The sequence below is a fragment of the Jaculus jaculus genome, chromosome 14 (genome assembly GCF_020740685.1).
Source record: "Jaculus jaculus isolate mJacJac1 chromosome 14, mJacJac1.mat.Y.cur, whole genome shotgun sequence".
Taxonomy (NCBI): Eukaryota; Metazoa; Chordata; class Mammalia; order Rodentia; family Dipodidae; genus Jaculus; species Jaculus jaculus.
This window is the reverse complement of record NC_059115.1, coordinates 63,043,325-63,063,875: the sequence shown is the minus strand read 5'-3', so window position 1 is coordinate 63,063,875 and position 20,551 is coordinate 63,043,325. Positions and strand designations below refer to the sequence as shown.

At 42.6% G+C, this 20,551-nt stretch overlaps 1 protein-coding gene across 2 annotated transcripts in view; it reads right to left on the bottom strand.

The window, feature by feature from the left end:
• Ccdc112 (coiled-coil domain containing 112) overlaps nt 1-19,436 on the bottom strand; it is a 32,622-nt gene extending 13,186 nt beyond the window's left edge. The window contains exons 1-2 of one of the 2 annotated variants that reach the window (XM_045133834.1): nt 19,175-19,436; nt 12,241-12,362 (exon numbers count right to left, since the gene is read on the bottom strand). In XM_045133834.1, coding sequence (XP_044989769.1) covers nt 12,241-12,362; nt 19,175-19,294 — 242 coding nt within the window. In that variant the 5' untranslated portion in view covers nt 19,295-19,436. The remainder of the gene's footprint in view (nt 1-12,240; nt 12,363-19,174) is intronic. The other variant, XM_045133833.1, reaches the window with a different exon arrangement.
• Between the last annotated feature and the right edge of the window lie 1,115 nt (nt 19,437-20,551).

Below are 20,551 nucleotides of genomic sequence, written 5' to 3'. Positions count from 1 at the left end.
TTGGACAAATAACTCAATTTTCTCAATGCTTGTTTTCTTTTTCCCACAAGGTCAATGTGAGAAATATGAATATTCTGTCCTGGATCTAATGAGTAGTGGATTATCTCTGGCCATGGACTTAATTTTACACAATCCAGGTGCCACCCCTGAGTACAGTTTCCCAGTGCTTCCCATATTAGAAAAACAGAGAGGAAAAATTCAATATTGACAAAGACAGTGGGGGAAATGGATGAGACTGTCTCCGGCCCAAAAGGCTGCAGGTAGTGTATTGTAGTAGTAAACACGTTTAAGAAGTTTTCCTTACTTGTGAGAAGAGGCTAGAGGTAGAACTGAGAAGTTGAAAATGATGTCGTTCTGTATGGCTACTCGACTAAAGTTTTTTTGTTGTTTCGAGGTAGGGTCCCACTCTGGCCCAGGCTGACCTGGAGTTTACTATGGAGTCTCAGGGTGGCCTCGAACTCACAGCGATCCTCCCACCTCTGCCTCCCGAGTGCTGGGATTAAAGGCATGTGCCACAACTCCTGGCTTTTTTTATTTTTTGTTTTTCGAGGTAGGGTTTCACTGTAGCCCAGGCTGAACTGGAATTCACTTTGTGGTCAGGGTGGCCTGGAACTCACAGTGATCACCCTACCTCTGCCTCCAGAGTGCTGGGATTAAAGGCGTGCGCCACCACGCCCAGCCAGGATAGGTTTTTTTTTTTTTTTTTTTTTTTTAATTTTTATTAACATTTTCCATGATTATAAAATATATCCCATGGTAATTCCCTCCCTCCCCACCCCCACACTTTCCCGTTTGAAATTCCATTCTCAATCATATTACCTCCCCATTACAATCATTGTAATTACATATATACAATATCAACCTATTAAGTATCCTCTTCCCTTCCTTTCTCCACCCTTTATGTCTCCTTTTCAACTTACTGGCCTCTGCTACTAAGTATTTTCATTCTCACACAGAAGCCCAGTCATCTGTAGCTAGGATCCCCATATGAGGGAGAACATGTGGCGCTTGGCTTTCTGGGCCTGGGTTATCTTACTTAGTATAATACTTTCCAGGTCCATCCATTTTTCTGCAAATTTCATAACTTTATTTTTCTTTACCGCTGAGTAGAACTCCATTGTATAAATGTACCACATCTTCATTATCCACTCATCTGATGAGGGACATCTAGGCTGGTTCCATTTCCCAGCTATTATAAATTGAGCAGCAATAAACATGGTTGAGCATGTACTTCTAAGGAAATGAGATGAGTCCTTTGGATATATGCCTAGGAGTGCTATAGCTGGGTCATATGGTAGATCAATCTCTAGCTGCTTTAGGAACCTCCACACTGTTTTCCACAATGGCTGGACCAGATTGCATTCCCACCAGCAGTGCAGAAGGGTTCCTTTTTTTCCACATCCCCGCCAACATTTATGATCATTTGTTTTCATGATGGTGGCCAATCTGACAGGAGTGAGATGGAATCTCAATGTAGTTTTAATCTGCATTTCCCTGATGACTAGTGACGTAGAACATTTTTTTAGGTGCTTATATGCCATTCGTATTTCTTCCTTTGAGAACTCTCTATTTAGCTCCTTAGCCCATTTTTTGATTGGCCTGTTTGATTCCTTATTAGTTAACTTTTTGAGTTCTTTGTATATCCTAGATATTAATCCTTTATCAGATATATAGCTGGCGAAGATTTTTTCCCATTCTGTAGGTTGCCTCTTTGCTTTTTTCACTGTGTTCTTTGCGGTGCAAAATCTTTGTAATTTCATTAGGTCCCAGTGGTTAATCTGTGGTTTTATTGCCTGAGCAATTGGGGTTGTATTTAGAAAGTCTTTGCCAAGACCAATATGTTGGAGGGTTTCCCCTACTTTTTCCTCTAGCAGTTTCAAAGTTTCCGGTCTGATGTTAAGGTCTTTAATCCATTTGGACTTAATTCTTGTGCATGGCGAGAGAGAAGAATCTATTTTCATCCTTCTGCAGATATTTATCCAGTTTTCAAAACACCATTTGCTGAAGAGGCTGTCTCTTCTCCATTGAGTATTTTTGGCATTTTTATCGAATATCAGGTGGCTATAGCTACTTGGGCTTACATCTGGGTCCTCTATTCTGTTCCACTGATCTACATGTCTGTTTTTGTGCCAGTACCATGCTGTTTTTGTTACTATGGCTCTGTAGTATAGGTTAAAATCAGGTATGGTGATACCACCAGCCTCTTTTTTGTTGCTCAGTATTATTTTAGATATTCGAGGTTTTTTATGATTCCAAATGAATTTTTGGATTGTTTTTTCTATTTCCATGAAGAAAGCCTTTGGAATTTTGATAGGGATTGCATTAAATGTGTAGATTGCTTTAGGTAAGATTGCCATTTTCACGATATTGATTCTTCCAAGCCAGGAACAAGGGATGTTTCTCCACTTTCTAGTGTCTTCTGCAATTTCTCGCTTGAGTGTCTTAAAGTTCTCATTGTATAGATTCTTTACTTCCTTAGTTAGGTTTATTCCAAGGTATTTTATTTTTTTTGATGCAATTGTGAATGGGAGTGATTCTCTGATTTCATCCTCTGTGTGTTTGTTGTTAGCATATACGAAGGCTACTGATTTCTGTGTATTTATTTTGTATCCTGCTACATTGCTGTAGGTTTTGATTAGCTCTAACAGCTTGCTAGTAGAGTCTTTAGGGTCCTTTATGTATAGAATCATGTCATCTGCAAATAGTGATAACTTGATTTCTTCCTTTCCAATTTGTATCCCTTTTATGTGTGTCTCTTGCCTTATTGCTATGGCTAAGACTTCCAAAACTATATTAAATAGAAGTGGAGACAGTGGACACCCTTGTCTTGTTCCTGATTTTAGTGGAAAAGCTTCCAGTTTTTCCCCATTTAGTAATATGTTGGCTGTAGGCTTGTCATAAATAGCCTTTATTATATTGAGATATGTTCCTTCTATTCCCAGTCTCTGTAGGACTTTTATCATGAAGGGATGTTGGATTTTGTCAAATGCTTTCTCTGCATCTAATGAGATGATCATGTGGTTTTTGTCCTTCAACCCATTTATGTAATGTATTACATTTATAGATTTGCGTATGTTGAACCATCCCTGCATCTCTGGGATAAAGCCTACTTGGTCAGGGTGAATGATCTTTTTGATATACTCTTGTATTCTGTTTGCCAATATTTTGTTGAGAATTTTTGCATCTATGTTCATGAGGGAGATTGGTCTGTAATTTTCTTTTTTTGTTCTATCTTTGCCTGGTTTTGGTATCAGGGTGATGCTGGCCTCATAGAAGGAGTTTGGTAGGATTCCTTCTTTTTCTATTTCCTGGAAAAGCTTAAGAAGCAATGGTGTTAGCTCTTCCTTAAAAGTCTGGTAAAATTCAGCAGTGAATCCATCCGGGCCTGGGCTTTTTTTAGTTGGGAGATTATTGATAACTGCTCGGATCTCCATGTTTGTTATAGGTCTATTTAAGTGATTAATCTCATTTTGATTTAATTTAGGTAGGTCATATAGATCAAGGAAATCATCCATTTCTTTCAGATTTTCATACTTTGTGGAGTATATGCTTTTATAGTATGTCCCTATAATTTTTTGAATTTCTCTGGAATCTGTTGTGATGTTACCTTGTTCATCTCTGATTTTATTAATTTGTGTCTCTTCTCTCTTTCTTTTGGTCAGATTTGCTAAGGGTTTATCAATCTTGTTTATCCTTTCAAAGAACCAACTCTTTGTTTCATTAATTCTTTGGATTGTTCTTTTTGTTTCTATTTCATTAATTTCTGCCCTAATCTTTATTATTTCTTCCCGTCTACTACTTTTTGGTTTGCCTTGTTCTTCTTTTTCCAAGGCTTTAAGGCGAAGCATTAGGTCGTTTACTTGCGACCTTTCTAATTTCTTAATATAGGCACTTAAGGCTATAAATTTACCTCTTAGAACTGCCTTCATTGTGTCCCAGAGATTTTGGTATGTTGTGTTCTCATTATCATTTGACTCTATAAATTTTTTGATTTCCTTTTTGATTTCTTCATTGACCCACTCATCATTTAGTAGTGTATTGTTTAGCTTCCATGATTTTGTGTATGCTCTGTAGCCTTTCTTGCTACTGATTTGTAGTTTAATTCCATTGTGGTCAGATAGAATGCAAGGAATTATTTCAATTTTCCTGAATTTGTTAAGATTTGCTTTGTGTCCTAATATATGGTCTATTTTAGAGAATGTTCCATGTGCTGCTGAAAAGAATGTATATTCTGCAGCCTTTGGATGAAATGTCCTGTATATATCTGTTAGGTCCATATCTTCTATGACCTCATTTAGTCCAGATGCCTCTCTGTTTATTCTTTCCCTGGATGACCTGTCAATTGATGAGAGTGGGGTGTTAAAGTCACCCACCACCACCGTGTTTGGTGTTATCTGTGACCTTAGTTCTAATAGTGTTTGTTTGACGAATTTGGGAGCCCCCATGTTAGGTGCATATATGTTTAGGATTGTAATGTCCTCCTGTTGTAGTGTGCCCTTAATCAATATAAAGTGACCTTCCTTATCTTTTTTGACTAACTTCGGACTAAAGTCCACCCTGTCTGATATTAGGATAGCAACCCCTGCTTGTTTTCTAGGCCCATTTGCTTGAAACACCGTCTTCCAACCTTTCACCCTAAGATAATGTCTATCCTTTGTAGAAAGGTGAGTTTCTTGAAGACAACAAATTGTAGGATCCTGCTTTTTAACCCAGTCTGCAAATCTATGTCTTTTCGTTGGGGCATTGAGACCGTTGATATTAAGAGATATTATTGAAAGGTGTGTATTTATGTTTGCCATTTGTGTGTGTGTGTGTGTGTTACTTGTTCTACCTGTGCTCTCTTCTGTTAACTGGTATTTGAGTATGGCTGGTTTTTTCTAGGTTCCTTATATGTGTGCTTTTCCTTTTGTTCAGCATGGAGGATTCTATCAAGTATTTTCTGTAGAGCTGGTTTTGTCTTCAGATATTCCTTTAACCTGCTTTTGTCATGGAATGTCTTTATTTCTCCATCTATTTGGATGGATAACTTTGCAGGATAAAGTAACCTTGGTTGACAGTTGTTATCTTTCAGAACTTGGAATATATCACTCCAGGCCCTTCTGGCTTTAAAAGTTTGTGTTGAATAATCTGCTGTAATCCTGATGGGCTTGCTTTTGTAGGTAACTTGATTTTTCTCTCTAACTGCTTTCAATATTTTTTCTTTGGTTTGTGTGTTTGGAAGTTTGAGTATAATGTGGCGAGGAGAGTTTCTTTCTGGGTTTTGTCTGGCTGGGGTTCTAAAGGCTTCCTGTATCTGTATTGGCACCTCTTTCCCAATTTGGGGAAAATTTTCCTCTATGATTTTGTTGAAGATGCCTACTATGCCTCTGGAGTGGAATTCTTCTCCTTCTACTATGCCCTGAATTCTTATATTGGATCTTTTCATAGTGTCCCGAATATCTTGAAATTCCCACTCATACTTTTCTATAAGTTTGTCTTTCTCTTTGTTGGACTGCATTAGGTCTGCCACCTGATCTTCTAGCTTAGATATTCTGTCTTCTCCCTCATCCATCCTACTGGTGAGATTTTCTACAGAGTTTTTTATTTCATTAACTGTGTTCTTCATTGCTAGTAATTCTGACTGGTTTTTCTTTATTATTTCTATTTCTCTATTTATGTCTTGTATTGCCTTCTTTATTTCATTAAATTGGTGTCCTGCCTCTTCTTTGATTCCTTTGATTTCCTCTTTGATTTCCTCTTTGATTTCTTCTTTGATTGTTTTCATGTGTTCTTTGACCTCTTTGAACATATTTATAATTATTCTTTTGAACTCTTTCTCAGGCATTTCCTCTAACTCTTTCTCACTGGAGGACATTTCTGATGCATTAATACTTTTAGGTGGATTTATATCGTCTTGCTTTTTAGTGTTTCTTGTGTTATAATGTATATATTTTTGCATCTTGGATTAAGTTAATGCTTGGATTTTCTAGCTAGCTGTGTATTCTTAGCTGTATCAATTGATTTGGTGTAATATATTTTCAGGGTAGGACCTTAAGGTATTAGGTGTGGCTCTTAAGACTCTCAGAGTATCTACAAAGATGTTCTTAGGGGTTGAGTTTCCCTGCTATAGGAGTATTCAAGCAGGCTGAGTGGAATAATATACTGGTAGATTCTAAAATTTAGCTAAACACTGTACCCATTCCATCAAAAACAGCCCCGAGTATGTATGCAAGAGTAGTTATTATAATGACCAGATCCTCTATCAACAAAGAGGTTTAGATTTCTGGTCTGTTGAGGTATCCAAGTCAGCTTGTGACCAAGTGAGACCCTTCCCTGGTGCAATCCCAGTTACCTTGGGTGATTGTGGTCTCAGTCAAGTTGCTGCCTGGGTCGTCGGGCTGCTGTTCTGATTTCTGGAGCTGGGCACTTGCTTTTCCTAGGGGGCAAACTGAGATGCTGCCGCCGCCTCTGCAGCTGTTGTATGCGCCACCCCCGGAGCCCCCACCGCTGCTGAAGCTGCCGTTGCCATGTCCCCGAAGCCGCTGCTGCGGGATCTGTCACCGCTGCCGCTCCTGGGTCCGCTGCTGCTGGGGCCACTGGTACCGGTGCTGGAGCCGCTGAAGTTGCTGCCAAATTCTGCTCCTGCTTGGGTCCCGCCGTCAGCCCAAGTTGGCGTGGCCGGGTCCCGGGCCGCTGCTGTGTTAGCTGGAGCTGGGTTCAGGCGGCAGGGGAGGGGAGGGAGCCGCGCTGTTCTGGTTGTATCGTTTCTCCACGTGTGCTTTTACTTCGCGGTCTGCTCCTCCCTCCGTTGCTCGCTGCCGCTCTCCCCTCACGTTTCCCGAGTTGCGGAGAGCGCGGTGTGAGGGGAAAATCCCGCACCTGGCTTGTCCTGCGGCTCGAGCCGAGAGACCGGCGGTTTTTCTGCCGCTCCGCGGTTGCGGCGGGTAGCTGAGCCGCCCCGGAGCCGCTGTTCCCGGCTGTGCAGGCTCTGGATGCTCTGGAACTCTTCTACTTCTCCGCTGCCGCCTCAACTTCCTATACACCTCACTTTTTAGTAAAAGTGTGTATTTTGCTGAGTTTTTTTTTTTTTTTTGTTTTGGTCTTCCCCCCCCCAGGCTGTTTTGGCGTGGTACCTACGCCGCCATCTTAACCGGAAGTCCCAGGATAGGTTTTGACAGTAACTTATGTTTTTGCTATTCCTACGCTAGAATTCTTAACTTATAAACATTTAAGACATACTAGTAGATACAAACTGCCAATCATAGGAGATGTCCAATCTCACTTTTAACAGGAGAAATGCAAACTGTACCACAATAACCTTGTATACCAATCAAGCCTACAACACACACACATGCACGCGTGCACATACGAACATCTAAACTATTATTCTACTGACAAGCCTGTGGGGAAACAGGTCCTGTCATACATTGTTGGTGGGACTATAAATTGCTTTTAGGGGGCTAGTCAGCAATATTTATTACATTTCCAAGTTCCTACACATTTCACCCAGAATTTTCTTCCAGAAATTTATCCTACAGATTCACTCATACATATACAGAAACAGAGACACGTGATACTGAAAGACTTAAACCAACTCAAATGTCCATCCTCATCGGATGGGTCAAATAAATCACGTGCAGCGTATACTGAAATATAGTGCAGCACATGCAGTGCTCCTGACACTGCCTGGAGACCTCAAAAATGATGCTCTTTGTAGCACTTTGTGTATAAAAATGCCAGATATGCCCAAAAGGAGAGAATAATAAACACTCTCATATGATGTGCCTGAAGTAGAAGGTTAACAATTTCACTTTCTCTTTCATCTGTCCTCTCTTTTACCCTCTGATTAAGTGTGCTTTTATTTTCTTTTTCTTTTTTTCTTTCTTTTTTTTTTTTTTTTTTTTTGGTTTTATGAGGTAGGGTCTCACTTTAGCCCAGGATAACCTGGAATTCACTCTCTATTCTCAGGGTGGCCTCGAACTCATGGTGATCCTCCTACCTCTGCCTCCCGAGTGCTGGGATTAAAGGGGTGCACCACCACACCCAGCAAGTGTGCTTTTCTTAAGAAACTTATTTACTTATGTGTTTGCTTGTTTAGTTGTCATATAAAGATTTAGGTGTCATTCATTCGGGCATTTTCAAACCATATTTGTTTTAATATTCATTTATTCAAATATTATTTACTTACTTATTTTGAGAGAGAGAGGCAAATAAAGAGAGAGACAAAAAATAAAGTGGGCACACCAGGGCCTCTAACCACTGAAAATGAACTCCAGATGCATGTGCCACCTTGCGCATCTGGCTTATGTGGGTATCAGGGAACCAAAACTGGGCCCATAGGCTTTGCAGACAAGTGCCTTAATTGCAAAACCATCTCTCCAGTCCCCACATTTGCTTCTCATCCCCTTTTCTCCCCACTCTCCCTCTCCCCCCATTTCTCCTCCACCCAACAACCTCCCTGGGTTGACATGCCACATGCATCTTTTCACCCTCCCTCCTCCCTCTTCCTGTATCTCTATCATTCTGTATTTATAGGTTTTACCCTAATTGATATACACACATATACATAATATACACATACATACATACATACATACAAATACACAGGTAGCTATGACAAGCGAGGATCTGCACACCAGGGAGAACATGAGGTTGTGACCTTTCTCAGCCTGAATCCTTTCACTTAAAGTAATGCTTTTCAGGTCCATCCATTTTCCTGAAATCTTCCTAATTTCATTTTTCTATACTACTGAACAGAATAGTATTGCATATATACACCACGTTTTCATCATACATTCATCAGTCAGTGGACATCTTGGCTGATTCCAATTCTTAACTATTGTAAATAGAGTGTAATAAACATTGATGTACAAGAGCTCTGTAGCAGTGTGTGGAGTCCTAGGGGCATATGATCAGGAGTGAGATATTGGGTAGTATGGGAATTCTAGTTCTAAGTTTTTGAGATTCCTCCACACTAATTTAATTTACTAGTTTGCACTCCCACCAACAGTGAATAAGAGATCCTCTTTCCTTGCAACTTCACTAGCATTTGTCCATTTTCTTGACGATAGTCATTCTGACTGGGTTAAGACAGTATCTGACAGTGTTGGTTTTTTTCATTATTATTATTTTATTTTTGAGAGACAGACAAAGAGAGAGAGAGAGAGAGAGAATGGGAGTGCCAGGGCCTTTCAGCCACTGTGAACAAGCTCCGAACACGTACACCCCTTATGTGCATGTGCGACATTGCACGTTTGTGTCACTGTGTCTGCTATGTGGGACCTGGAGATTCAAACACGCGTTCTTAAGCTTTGCAGGCAAGCGACTTAACTGATAAGCCATCTCTCCAGCTCTGAGAATGGTTTTTGATTTTCCCTGATGGCTAGGGATGCTGGACATTTCAAAAAGTATTTATAGGCCATTTGTATTTCTTCTGTTGTGAAATGTCTTAATTCTGTTAGCCTATTTGATGATTGGAGTTTACTTTTAGGAATTTAATTTTTGTAATTCTTTGTAAATTCTGATTAGTAGCCTTGTTTGAGGTATAGCTGGCCATAGTTTTCCTCCTATCTGTGGGCTGTCTGCTTTGCTGATGGTTTCTTTTGCTGTACAGAAACGTTTTAATTTCTGGTAGTCCCATCTGTAAATTTCTGGGGCTATTTCTTGTGCTGCTGGAGTCCAGTTCACAGAGCCATTGCCATGCCTGTATCTTCTATCTTGGAGCATGCTCCCTAGTTTTGTCTCTGGCAACTTCAGTGCTTCAGGTTTGAGATTAAGGCCTTCGATCCACTTTGGACTGATACTTGTGTAGGGTAAAAGACACAGGAGTGATTTCATTTGTCTTCATGTGGACATCCAATTTTGTCAGCACAATTTGTTGAATAGGCTGTGTTTTTTCCCGTGAATGTTTTTGGCTTGTTTGTTAAAAAGATCAAGTGGCCAATGCAGTGTGGATTTATTCACTGTTCCTCTACTCTACTCCACTGTGTATATGTCTGTTTCAGTGCCAGTACCTCCTGCCCTTGTGGCTACTGCTCTGTAGTATATTTTGAGATCACATATTGTAATGCCACCTGCTGTGTTTTTTTCTTCTTGGGATCTCCTTCGGCTATTTGTGTCTTTTGTGCTTCCATATAAACTCTTGGTTCATTTTTTTTCCCCCTAGTTCAGTGAGGAACATCATTGGAATTTTGATGGTGATTGCGCGGAATTTACAGATTACTCTTGATAATGTAGCCATTTTCACAATATTAATTCTGCCAACTCAGGAGTATGGAAAGTCATTTCATCATCTAGAATCCTCTTTGATTTCTCATTTTAGTATCTTGCAATTTTCATTATAGAGGTCTTTAATGTTTATTCCTAGGCATTTAAAATTTTGGAGCTACTGTGATGAGATGTTCTTGATTTCTTTCTTTGTGAGTTAGTTACAGATACAAATGAAAGCTACTGGTTTGTATCCTGCAACTCCACTGAAAGTATTTATTAGCTCTAGGAGTTTTCTAGATTGTTGTACTTAGCCTCACATTGCTGGGATGAACCTCCAGAGCAGACACAGTTATGGGAGGAAGGGAATTTATTTGAAGACTAAGATCCAGGGGAAGTTCAATCATGGCAGAGGAAGCTCCCCCGCCCCCCACAGGTCTGCACAGAGAAATTCCACCAGCAGCACTACACAGCAAGCACACTCTGGAAGCCTCAGGCAGAGCTCAAGCACTCTGCATTCCTTTAGAATGGAATTCCAGATCTGTCCCCAGTCCCCACACCTTAGGGCTTGACCCTAGGGATCCACCCACAGTGACACCAAGTTACAAGCTAGAATAAAACTCCTGAGTCTATTGGGAGACAGCCATTCAAACTACCACATTCCACCCCTGGCCTCCACACATTCATAACCATCTCACATTGTATATTGTATTTCACCTAACTTCAAAGGTCCCCATAGGTTTTGGTTTGTTTTAACCAACTTAAAACTATTCCAAAGTCCCAAATCTCATCTGAGATTTAACACTGTCTCTTAACTGTGAGTCTTATAAAATCAACACAAGTTACATACTTTCAACATATAAAGGCACGGAATAAACATTTCCAACTGCTATAAGGCATAATAGGGACAGATTGGACCAATGCAATCTCAATATCACTGTGACAGTTGAGGTGTTGTCAACTTGGTCTGTTTAGTAATCCATAGAAATCCCTTTTGGGTGGATCCTTGAGGTTGCTTCCAGGAAGGATCAACTAAAGGAGGAAGTCCTTCCCCCAGAGTGAGCCCTTCCATCAAAGGTGGACTTCATATAAGGAAGCTCTGGGGGAAAAGAGCCCTTCCTTCCTTTCAGTCTTCCAGAGAGGACTGAAGACCAGCATCAACTGATGACCCATGTGGATCGAAACCCAGAGGCTCCTCAGGAAGCCTCCAAGCCTTCCGGGCCATCTGCAGTGCGGAATCGGGACTGCTGAAGCATCTGGCCACATGGACTGAGCAGCTATGGGGTTCCTTGATTCTCGGGCCCACAACTGCTACTGGACTACTGTAAACTAATCCAAGAAATTCCCGTTTTAAAACAATTCATTCTAGCATTTCTGTTCCTCTGGAGAACCCTGACTAATACAACCATCAAGCAAACATCAAATGCCTGCAGCTCAAGTCCAAATACCCGTGCCCAGCAGTCTCTGGATGTTCCAGTCCTGCCCTCCAGCTGGGCTGAGTAGCCATGGAAAACTTCCATCCCGGCAAACAATGCTCCTTAGTGCTGGGATTAAAGGCGTGAGCCACCACACCCAGTTGTGATCTTTCAATGTTTATGAAATTAGGAATCCTAACATCTGGTATGTAAATGCTTATAATTGTTGTATCTTCTTAGGAATTGTTCCTTTGATTAATATGTAGTATCCCTTTAAGTCTTTTCTAATTAATTTTGAAGCAATTTAAACATATGATGCTCCCATATAAAGCACTTTCATATACATATTAAATACCAAATTACTACTCACTCAAAAATATATTTACCTAAAGTTTGTGGAATGAAAACATAATTGTTATACAAAGTCATGAAAATAAATTTTAAAAATCTGAAACAACAGCACCATAATTAATTTTATATTAAATAGCCTATTGTAATTTTTTCCACTTCACATCTCCCTCCTTTGTCATTATGTGTGATAGGCTAGTGACTATCCTTTTCTAACAATGTAGGACTGGGTAGAGATACTGTTCATTATAAAATGAGTATCAACACTACTTGAAGATAATCTTTTACTTACTGATTTTTTAACTTTTCTGCTGTGCATATAAATTCTGCTTTCTTAGTCCGACTGACTTTCTGCTTCCAGTTTTGTAGCTGAAGAGAACGAATTCCCCCAGAAGTACTAAAGCAGCCATCATTCTGCATAAAGAAAAAAAATTATCATCAATAATAAAAGTGACAGGAGGTGGGGCTGGAGAGATGGCTTAGCGGTTGAGCGCTTGCCTGTGAAGCCTAAGGACCCCGGTTCGAGGCTCAGTTCCCCAGGTCCCACGTTAGCCAGATGCACAAGGGGGCGCACGCGTCTGGAGTTCGTTTGCAGAGGCTGGAAGCCCTGGCGCGCCCATTCTCTCTCTCCCTCTGTCTTTCTCTCTGTGTCTGTCGCTCTCAAATAAATAAATAAAAAATTTAAAAAAAAAAGTGACAGGGGATGAATGTGGCATTTTTTTTTCCAGAGAGATAAAACATGAATAAAGAAGTTTCCTGGGTCAATCTAACTTTTAGAAAGCATGTGTTGTGGAAAAAGGAATTTCTATCTAAAAGTGCTAAGCTAAGTAAGAAATATTTAACAATCCAACTTATTGATCAATCATTACCTATGGGTGGAACGGTATGACAACAGGCGTAGAAGGGAAGATGATCTACACTTATGTGGCCCCTACTTAAAGTCTACAGAGGGAAAACAGATTTAAAGACATAGAAATAAACAATAAAAATGAATAAAAAACAAAAGAAGTAAACAATGAAAAAAAAAGCTTACCCATTCTAAGTGCTGTGGGTGCTAAGACAGGGAAATGAGGCATGTGTTAGAACAGCCCCAAAGGATCTACCGGAGAGAAATGGACACAGTCGTCCCAGAACCACTCGTGAAGGTTCTCTAGGTCAAGGGATTAGTGGTTCAGGATCTGGAGGGACTTTGGATAGTTCAAGTAAGAAAAGACAATTCTGGCATGAGATGGTAAAGGTGGATGGGATGACAGAAGATATGTAGGTTAAGTGTCAGATGCGTAACACGTTTTAGTGAATTTTACTGAAGAGTTTTGAGCAGGGGCATGTGATGTGTAGTGATTTGAATGTAAAATGTCCCCCATGGCCTTATGCGCTTATGATTAAGCCTAATACTTAATCCCCAGATGATGGAGGAGTCTTTGGGGGGTGCAGTCTTGCTAGGGGAGGTGTGTCACTGGGGACAAGTGTTGGGTCACCACCCAACCCTGCTTGCCGTACTTAGCTCACTCTCTACTTCCTTCCTGCCGCTGTGGACATGTGATGCCTGGCTCTCTGCTCCTGCCACACTTTCCCTCAATGATGAAACTTTCCCTTGAATCTGGAAGCCAGAAATAAACCTTTCCTTCTATAAGCTACTTTTGATTGGGTATTTTGCCCCAGCAATGAGAAAGTTAACTGTTACACCACAATGTCCAGCTTAAACTGTGGGTCACAACCTCATATGAGGGTGCATAACAATGTAGAGGACGTGAAAACTTTGGCAACAGTAAAAGGTTTCTGAACATGCAATAACCAAAAATTAAAGAAACCTTTACATCTAAAGAATCTGAGGGGTTTCTGGCAGTGCTTGCCTGTGTTACAGTATGTGACTTCTCTGCAGCCTTGGTTCCGAGCACACAAGATATGAACTTTGTATCGTGCGTGGTGTCACAGCTCACAACGCCAACAAATGCTGCCAGAAACCCCTTGGTTAAGATCCAAGACTATCATGCTGTGAACTGTAAAGCTTTCACTACATGAAGTTTTCTGCTTCTATAGAAACATAATTGTTTTATTACTAAAAAAAAAGTATTTTTAAGTATCTTCCTATTGTCATTTCTCAGAATGTTAAGTGTAAAATGAGTATATCTTTGATGGCATTTCATTAGATTTATTTATTTATTGGACAGAGAAAGAGGGAAAGAGCAAGAGAGAAAATGGGCATGCCAGGGCCTTCAGCCACTGCAAACTAACTCCAGATGCATGTGCCACCTTGTGCATCTGGCTAATGTGGGTCCTGGTCGAACCTAGGTCCTTTGGCTTTGCAGGCAAACACCTTAACAGCTAAGCCATTAAGCCATCCCTCCACCCCAGATTTAAGTTTTAGTATGGCTGTTTGAGTTGTTGACTTGAGTTTTATAAAAAAGAAATCAATAAATGAATTCTGGCTTAAGATTAGGATGGAACTTCCAACAAATTTTAAATGACCCTAAACTTCTGCTATTTTGGACTTTGCGTTTATGCAAAGTGGCATCCTCAGCACTAATGATTATAGCATCAAGACAAATGCTTAAAACACTAAAGACGGGCTGGAGAGATGGCTGAGCGGTTAAGCGCTTGCCTGTGAAGCCTAAGGACCTCGGTTCAAGGCTCGATTCCCCAGGACCCACGTTAGCCAGATGCACACGGGGGCACATGCATCTGGAGTTCGTTTGCAGTGGCTGGAGGCCCTGGCGTGCCTGCCCTTTCTCTCCCTCTCCCTCTCCCTCTCTCTCACTCTGCCTCTTTCTCTGTCTATCACTTTCAAATAAATAAATAGACATAAAAACTAAAAAAAAAACTGAAGATGCTCTACATCCTGAAGTACAAGCATTTAGCCAAGATTTAATTCTTTATGTAAAAACAAACAAGTACATCTGCCTTATTAGTATGCAAATTTGCTCTCAGCTTTAACAAATGGTAAAACTGTCTTAATTAAAGAAACTGCCTTAAAATAAATTTCCTTATGGCTTATCATCAGCAAATGTTTGATATCCATACTTATTTTAGATATCTGTGTACAGAGATTCATGTAAAAATTTCTCAGGTAGAACTGGTGAGATGGCTTAGTGGTTAAGGTGCTTGCCTGCAAAACCTAAGTTAGGACCCAGGTTTGATTCCCCAGTACCCAATGTAAAGCCAGATGCACAAACTGGTGCATACATCTGGAATTCTTTGTAGCCACTAGAGGCCCTGGTGTATCCATATTCGGTCTCCCACCCTCTCTCTCCTTGCAAACAAATAAATAAAACTTTTTAAAAATTCTCATTTTCTCAGGTAGATAGGGGTCAGTGAGTGGAAAAGGCTTAAAAAGCCTTGCCATAGTAAATTTGCTTTTTCAAGAAAATGTATCCAGCTGGGGATATTGAGACTAAATTGGTGGACTGTGTGGTGATAAGCCCGACTGGAAGCGGGAAGATCAATGCACCTGACGCGCAGCAATACAGGTAAGAAGGGCGAATGCCCAAGACCACCTGAGTCACAACAACTACAGGATGGCAAATAGAACTGGAATGCTAGCTATGGTCAAGAGGAATGGTTTAAAAAACCAGAAAATAAAGAGGAACTGCTGAAAACCAGGATATGAGAGATGAGGAGAAAAGGAAATGCTTGCAATGCTCTAAAATTCTGAGAGCAAACACAGAGGAATGAATTTAGGAAGTACTTTAAAGTGGAGAATTTGCATACCATAAAAATGTTATTTTGTTAAAACTGCAATTTGGGCCTCCAGAGATGGTTTAGTGCTGAAGGCGCTTGCCTGCAAAGCCTAAGAAGACAGGTTCAATTCTCCAGGTCCCATGTAAGCCAGATGCACAAGGTGGCACATGCATCTGGAGTTGTTTTCAGTGGCTAGCCATGGTATGCCCATTCTCTCCCTCTCTCTTTCCCTCTCTCTGTTTCTAATAAATAAATTTAAATTTTTTTTTAAGTTTTTAAAATTTGAAGCCAGGCATGGTGGCATATGCCTTTAATCCCAGCACCAGGGAGGCAGAGGTAGAAGGATCGCCAGGAGTCTGAGGCCACCCTGAGACAACATAGTGAATTCCAGATCAGCCTGGGCTAGAGTGAGACCCTAACTTGAAAAACAAAATAAAAAAAAATTAATTTGGTGGGTTTTAGTGTATTTACAAAGCTTCATTTGGCATGATGCTGTCAAGATTCATTCTCACTGCACCATGAGGCACTGTATGGGTTTTTACCTTCTGTCTATCCAATCAGTCATCAGCTGACAGTTATCCACACTGTCTGTCCATTGTGACTTACGCTACTACAAACACTTCCATAGGTTTTAGGGTGAATGTATTTTCAATTCTCTTGGGTATATATATACATCTAACAATAGAATTTTTGGGTTAAAAGGTAACTATTTTTATTTTCTCATTTTAAAAGCTGGGTTGCCTTTTTATTGAGTGGGGAGCATTCTGGATGTAAGGCAGACATTTATCCCATTTCCTGGATGGCGCATTGAGTCACACGCGGTCTTAACCTCTGAGGCGCCGACAGGCTATTCTGCCCCATGGCTGCACTTTACATGGCCGCTAGCACTAGTTATTGGCTCTTGTTTTTATTACAGCCATCTTAGTGGGGAGAAAGCGGTACCTCAAAGTGCTTTCTTCTTTAGGGTGCTGGGGATCAAACTTAGGCATGCGAGGCAAGCACTCCAGCAGTGACCGCCGGCACCGTCCTTCTCAGAACGGGTTTGATTAGCCCATTATGTTGCACTTCTTCTGTACCGAGCAGTCACTTCTTTTAAGAAAAGTCTACTCAATTTCTTTCCCATCTATCTTTTAGCAGAAATAACTTTTTTTTGTCTAATTAATTTACCAGCAAGAGCATAACAACAGCTGGCCATCTAAACATCTAAACATCGGCCCAGGCCCAGTTCTCTGCCATCTCATGGACTTCTAAAGTCAGAACCACAGCCATCCTGAAGCAAGGAAGCGACCACCAACAGACATCTGTAATGGCTTTACCCTCGTACGCTCACTACCAGCGACATCGTGAATGCGGCAAGCAGGGCTGGGTTTTCCAATTTGAGCTTCCTGATTAATCCGTTGGCTAGTCTGCATTGTTTCAGCACCTCAATGAAAACCTCACAGAGCTTAACACCTTCTGGTTCTGGCACATTCCAAGAGCTCTTTTTTTTTTTAAATCACATGGACACTTTCAAACTAGTCTTGCTAAGTGATGCCAGGCTTTGAGGGCTAGCTACGTCCTCTACCGAAGCTCCGAGGGGCGGCATGAGTGGAGCTCACAGCCACACCAGCCGCAGTGGTTGCTGGACCCTCAGATTAGCTGCCAGGGTGCAGCAGCAGGTCAGCTAAAACGCTCCGCTGCTGCTGGCGGCTGAACAGTATCCAGGTTTCTTTTTTGTTTGTTTGTGTTTTTGTTTTTCGAGGTAGGGTCTCACTCTAGCCCAGGCTGACCTGGCATTCACTATGTAGTCTCAGGGTGGCCTCGAACTCATGGTGATCCTCCTACCTCCACCTCCCAAGTGCTGGGATTATAGGCGTGCGCCACCACGCCCGGCTATTCTAACATTTTTATTTATTTATTTATTTGGTTTTTTGAGGTAGGGTCTCTCTCTAACCCAGGCTGACCTGGAAATCACTATGGAGTGTCAGGGTGGCCTTGAACTCACAGCAATCCTCCTACCTCTGCCTCCCGAGTGCTGGGATTAAAGGCGTGCGCCACCACGCCCGGCTATTCTAACATTTTTAAAATAGCCTCAACACACTTGGAAATTCTACTTCATTACTGCAGTGATCCTCAGTTATGAGGCTCCGCTTTCCTTACTAGAGCGGCAATACGTATACACTTAAAGCAGGGTTTCTCACGCTCCTTATTACTGAGGTTTAAGAGTAGATATTTCTTTGCAGTCCTGGGGAGTGTCCTCTGGTCTTTATTACTGTTAGCAGTACCTTAATACTCTTCCCCCGTCGTGACAAGTAAACCTGTCTTCAGAAGTTGCTAAAGCAGGAAAACAGTTTCATAGATTGATTGAGTCAACCTCGGTACAGGGAAACACCACCTTTGAAGATCTCTGTGGCGGTGGCATGCTAAATGTGTGCACCCTAACAGTATTAGCAGCTTGTAAAAAGGGAAATCAGGACGTAAAACATGGCTGTAACAATTCACAAATAATAATAAGATTGAACTGTATACAGTAAGCTGGCAAGTTTTCATGGAGGAAACCAGCTGATCCGGCTAAACCACTGGAATCAGATACTTTTTAATGACTGCATTTATTTTTGAGAAAGGCTCTTGCTGTGGAGCCCAGACTGGCCTCCCCATAGTCCTCCTTCCTATGCCTCCCAAATGCTAAGACCACACCCATTTTAAAGTATACACTTTTACATTCATCTGTATTGTTAAATGTTTCATATTTTCTCGTAACATACTTGGACCAGAATCAGAATAAGCAGAATTGGAAAGGACACGTGAGAAGACCTTGCTATAGGCAGAATTTCCTAGACTACACACCTTAGAGAAGGAAAAAGATGGAGCCGGTGCTCAGCTTGTCACAGCTTTCCTTGGCGTTTGGACTGACCCACACATATTTAGTGCCCTACTATGTGCTAGGCTCAGTGCTGGACGCACAACACGCACAGTGCTTGCTGATGGTAACAAAATGGTGAGTAAAGTGTCCCAGAATTCCTGTCCTCGCGGGGCTCACATGTTCAAGGCGGTAGAAAGAAAGAAAGAAACCAAAAATAAGCCATGAACAAAACATACCATGTGGTGACCGCTGCAGGGAAAAATAACAGAAGAGCCGGTTGTAGTGGCTGAAGGGAATTTTGTTCAGAGATAAGGACTGAGTCGACAGCATCCTAACAAAAGATTTCCAATCCACCCTGCTGGGGAATGGGGTCCTACACCCAAGCTACAGATTAGAAGGCTCCCAGCGCCCAAGCAGTGAGAGGAGCCGGGGTCTGCAAGCCAGCTGCGCCTGGGCCCCCGCGTCGAGGCTCGGTCTGCACCGCCCCCGGATCGGGGCTCGCTCTGCACGCCTCCCCCAAGTCTGCACCGCCCCCGGTCGGGGCTCGGTCTGCACGGGCCCCCGGTCGGGGCTCGGTCTGCACGGGCCCCCGGTCGGGGCTCGGTCTGCACGGGCCCCCGGTCTGGGCTCGGTCTGCACGGGCCCCCGACGCCAGGCCGAGGACCCCGGGGCGGCCGAGCGCTCCCGCCGCGCCGGCCTCGCGTACCTGTTGCGGCGCCGCCGCCGCCGCTCCCACGCCGGTCCCCGCGGCCGCGCGCGCCCCCGCCACCGCCCCGGCCACAGCCGTGGCCGCCGCCGCCACCACCACCGTCGTCAGGGCCGCCATGTTCCCGCTGGGCCGCTGCGGAGAGCCGGGCCCGGGTTCGTTCCCACCTTCCCAGACGACCGTTTTCGAAACCTCCCCACCCCACCCCCGGAGCCACCGCCCAGCGCAAGGAGAAGCCACGGGATGCCCAGCCCGCAGGGATGCAGGGGCGGGGCTTCGGGGGCGGGGCTTAAGAGGGCGGGGGCGGGGCCTCGGCGGGAGGAGCCCGGATGGGGCGGGGCCTCGGAGGGGAGGGTCTGCTGGGAGCAGGGATGCGCTTGGCAAGGTGTGCTCTTCCCTGTTTACAATAGGCAGGAGCTTTGGGGTGGGGGCTGGGGGGCTTGCTGGTTTCTGCTCTGTTCGCCCATTCCCAAATTGCGGGTGGAAATTCATTGTCATAAATTTTATTCGTGTTATACTCAACATTAAGTATTTTTCACATGATGCCATTGTTTTCTACTTCTGTAAGTACTGGTGGCACGGGGTAAATGATACAGCATTGCCAAGGAATTCTAGCAACACATGGGGTTTTATATTTCCAAAAGAAAATTTTTAGAAAAAGGAAAAAAAAAAAAAAGACTGTCTTGCAGAAGCAGACATCCAAGCCAGAGTGCCTGTAAACTGCGTCCTTGGGAGAGGGATTCCACGTGATGCTGTGTTAGGACGTTGAGGAGTGGATAAAATGGCTCCTCCAGTCAAGGCAGCATGTGACAACAGAACTGGCGTTTGGAGGCACTTCTTACTCTTCCTTTAAATAAGTCCCCCCATTCACTTTAATAAGCACTGTATGCCAGGTGGGCCCTGAGGACTTTTTGTTGCATTCTGTATACAGGGATCTTTTTCTCATACCTTCTAGGAAGGAACTGAAACAAGCACATTAGGTATTTACTGAGCAATTACTTTGCAGCAGCAGGCCCTCTTGACGGTAATACGGATGGAGTCCAGGGAACAGGCAGAAGGTTTCAGCTTTGATAGGGACACAGATTCTTCTTGATGGGACACAGTGAGGGCAAGAGAGGCCAGCTCACATGGGTTACCTCCACATTTGGCTTCTTCCAGATCTACAGAAAGTGAGGTGGATATGTTATGAACGTGAATCTCTGTTCGCACAAAATAGGATCTGATGCTACCATCTGAATTCCCGTGGCTGTTGGTGCAGAGTTTGAATTGCATGGACTCTGTAGGAGACATCACTGAACAACTGCCCAGATTCCTGCTGTGTTAAAGGTTTTGAGGGATTTATTAGGATGGAAAAATATGTTTTTCTAAACCCATGAA